At 35.8% G+C, this 2,543-nt stretch overlaps 1 protein-coding gene across 1 annotated transcript in view; it reads right to left on the bottom strand.

Annotated features, from left to right (window-relative positions):
• Positions 1 to 2,031: 2,031 nt before the first annotated feature.
• LOC109188009 (tetraspanin-8-like) overlaps positions 2,032 to 2,543 on the bottom strand; it is a 1,336-nt gene continuing 824 nt past the window's right edge. The window contains exon 2 of the mRNA XM_019338470.1: positions 2,032 to 2,486. Coding sequence (XP_019194015.1) covers positions 2,481 to 2,486 — 6 coding nt within the window. The 3' untranslated portion in view covers positions 2,032 to 2,480. The remainder of the gene's footprint in view (positions 2,487 to 2,543) is intronic.

Below are 2,543 nucleotides of genomic sequence, written 5' to 3'. Positions count from 1 at the left end.
GTGTTGAGTCAAAGACAAAGATTTTGGACAAAAAGACAACATTTTTGTCAAAAATTATTGTCATTATAGTGTTGTCTTTGTGCATTTTTCTTATAGTGCCCCATGTCTTATACCTTTCTAAGGAATAATAGACCTAAATTCATGGCTATTATGCATTATAGAGAACCTAACTAATCTTATACATCCAGAAATCATCCCCACTAAAATCATCATTAAAACCAAATCTGCGAAGCAGCCCCTCCACCATCTCCCAATTAACCCTATCAAAGCTTTACTTATATCTAATTTCATCTCAATAGCCCCTATCCTTCCCTGGTTCTTCTTATTGAGATAATGTTGTGTCTCATAAGACATCAGGAGGTTCTATGAGATTAACCTACCCGGGATGAACGCACACTGGGCTTTAGAGATTAGGTTTTGAAGTAGGGCTTTGATACGATTTACAAGAGTTTAAGCAAGGATTTTATAAAGGACATTGCAAAGTGCAATAGGTCTCAGATCATGTCTGAGGGTTCTTGGAATAAGGACAATCTAAGTATTGTTGTAGCCAACCGAAAGAACTTTGGTTAGTCTAAAGTCTTCACAAAAATTAACCACCACACTATTCACAATATTCTAGTAATATTGAAAACACACTGGAGGAAGCCCATCTGGACCTGGAAATTTGTCAGGTTTCATATAAAAAAAAAAAAAAAAAAAAAGGCTATACGAACTTCCTCCATATCAATGCTCTTGGACAAGGCTAGATTTTGGGTGTAGGTTATTTTTGTTTTCAAGGCAATTAATCACATGCTGGCTAGTCCCCTGAACCCACCCACTGAACAAATTTTGGAAATAATCCAGCCTTATGTTATAGAGTTGTCCATCCCCCAGACTCTTTTCTTAGTCTCCACACTTGGTTTGATTTTTCGTTACTGAGGTTTTGATTCTCACCCCATTCTTTAATGGCATGTTTGGTTCATGGAATAGGTCAGGAATGGAATAACATTTCTTGGAATAGACCTATTTCATTGTTTAGTTGGTCATTTTGTCATGGTAATAACATTCCTAGGAATGAGCTATTACCTTTGCAAGGGGAATAGTCATTCCTAGGGAGGCCTTTGGTATTAGCTATTCTCATGCTCTTGGGAATAGCTTTTATACCACAAATACTAAAAATATCATTTGCACATTATTTAATATTTATATTTAATAAATATAATGTATTATATATATATATATATATATATATATATATATATATATATATATATATATATATATATATATAATTGCACTCAGGTGCGAATGAAGCGCCCAGAGGGGGAATATGCGAACGAATCAGCGCGCGACACGTTCCAGATCTAATGAATTATAAAAACGCGGTGGTATTTTAGTAAATAATTGAACATCGAAGTGCAAGTAAAATGTATTACAAGTGCATGTAAAGTGTATTATAGATGCAAGTAAATTTTACACTGAGCATTAATACTAAGTGCACCTATAGTTATAAGTAATTGCACCTATAATTATATGTAGTTGCACCTATAGTTATAAGTAGGTGCACCTAGGTGCATGAATGTTTGCGGGAAGTGAATGTTAATAAGGCAAAATTACATGCACTTATAGGTGAAAGTAGGTGCACCTATAGTTATAAGTAGTCACCTATAGTTATAAGCAGGTGCACCCAGGTGCATGAATGCTTGCGGGAAGTGAATGTTAACAAGGCAAAATTACATGCACTTATAGGTGAAAGTAGGTGCACTTGTAAGTGATTTTACTTGCACTTCGATGTTCAATTATTTACGAAAATGTCACCGTTTTTTTTTTAATTTATTAGATCTGGACACGTGTCGCGCGCGAATTCGTTCGCACATTTCTTCCTGGACACTTATTCATATCTGAGTGCATCCCTATATATATAGTAAATGTCATTTGAGATCCTCTGAATTTAGTGATTTCGCCATGTTTAGTTAGAAACATTGAAATTGCCATTCGTAGTCCTTCTGTTACTTACCGTCGTCTAAGCGGTAAAAAATAAGGGCAAGACCGTCCATTAACATTGTTTATCCAATTATTACGCAAAAAAAATAGCATTTCAGATTTCTTTCTTATTTTTCATCCGAGATACGCACGCACTCCTTCTTGATAGATGTGTCAACCTAAAAATCTAATCTTGATGCCATACTACATACCCAACAGAATACAGAATTGAGATAAAAAGCTCAAAATCAAAACCGAGAAGCAAGAAAAATGAAATTTTAGCTAAGCCTAGAGTTGATGAAGAACCTGAGTAACAGTCTTGCCATGGTTATAGTGAAGAAGACCAGTAGGGTAAGTCTTCTCGTACTGAAGCTTGTACCTCCCCTCTGGGGTCTTGAAATACGTTTTCAAACTAGGCAATTGCGCGTTGTTCCGAGATGTAGATGACGACGCCATCAAACTATTACTCCCCGCTGTGTAAATCGGGGTCCTTGTCTTTCAGAGTACCAACTTTTGGATTACATCTATGAATTCAACAAATGATAGGCTAAAGTAAGATTGGTAACTCCCAGGATAAGAAG

This window comes from Ipomoea nil, unplaced genomic scaffold (genome assembly GCF_001879475.1).
Source record: "Ipomoea nil cultivar Tokyo-kokei standard unplaced genomic scaffold, Asagao_1.1 scaffold0191, whole genome shotgun sequence".
Taxonomy (NCBI): Eukaryota; Viridiplantae; Streptophyta; class Magnoliopsida; order Solanales; family Convolvulaceae; genus Ipomoea; species Ipomoea nil.
Note: the sequence above shows the minus strand (reverse complement) of the source record. Positions and strands in the feature narration are given on the sequence as shown.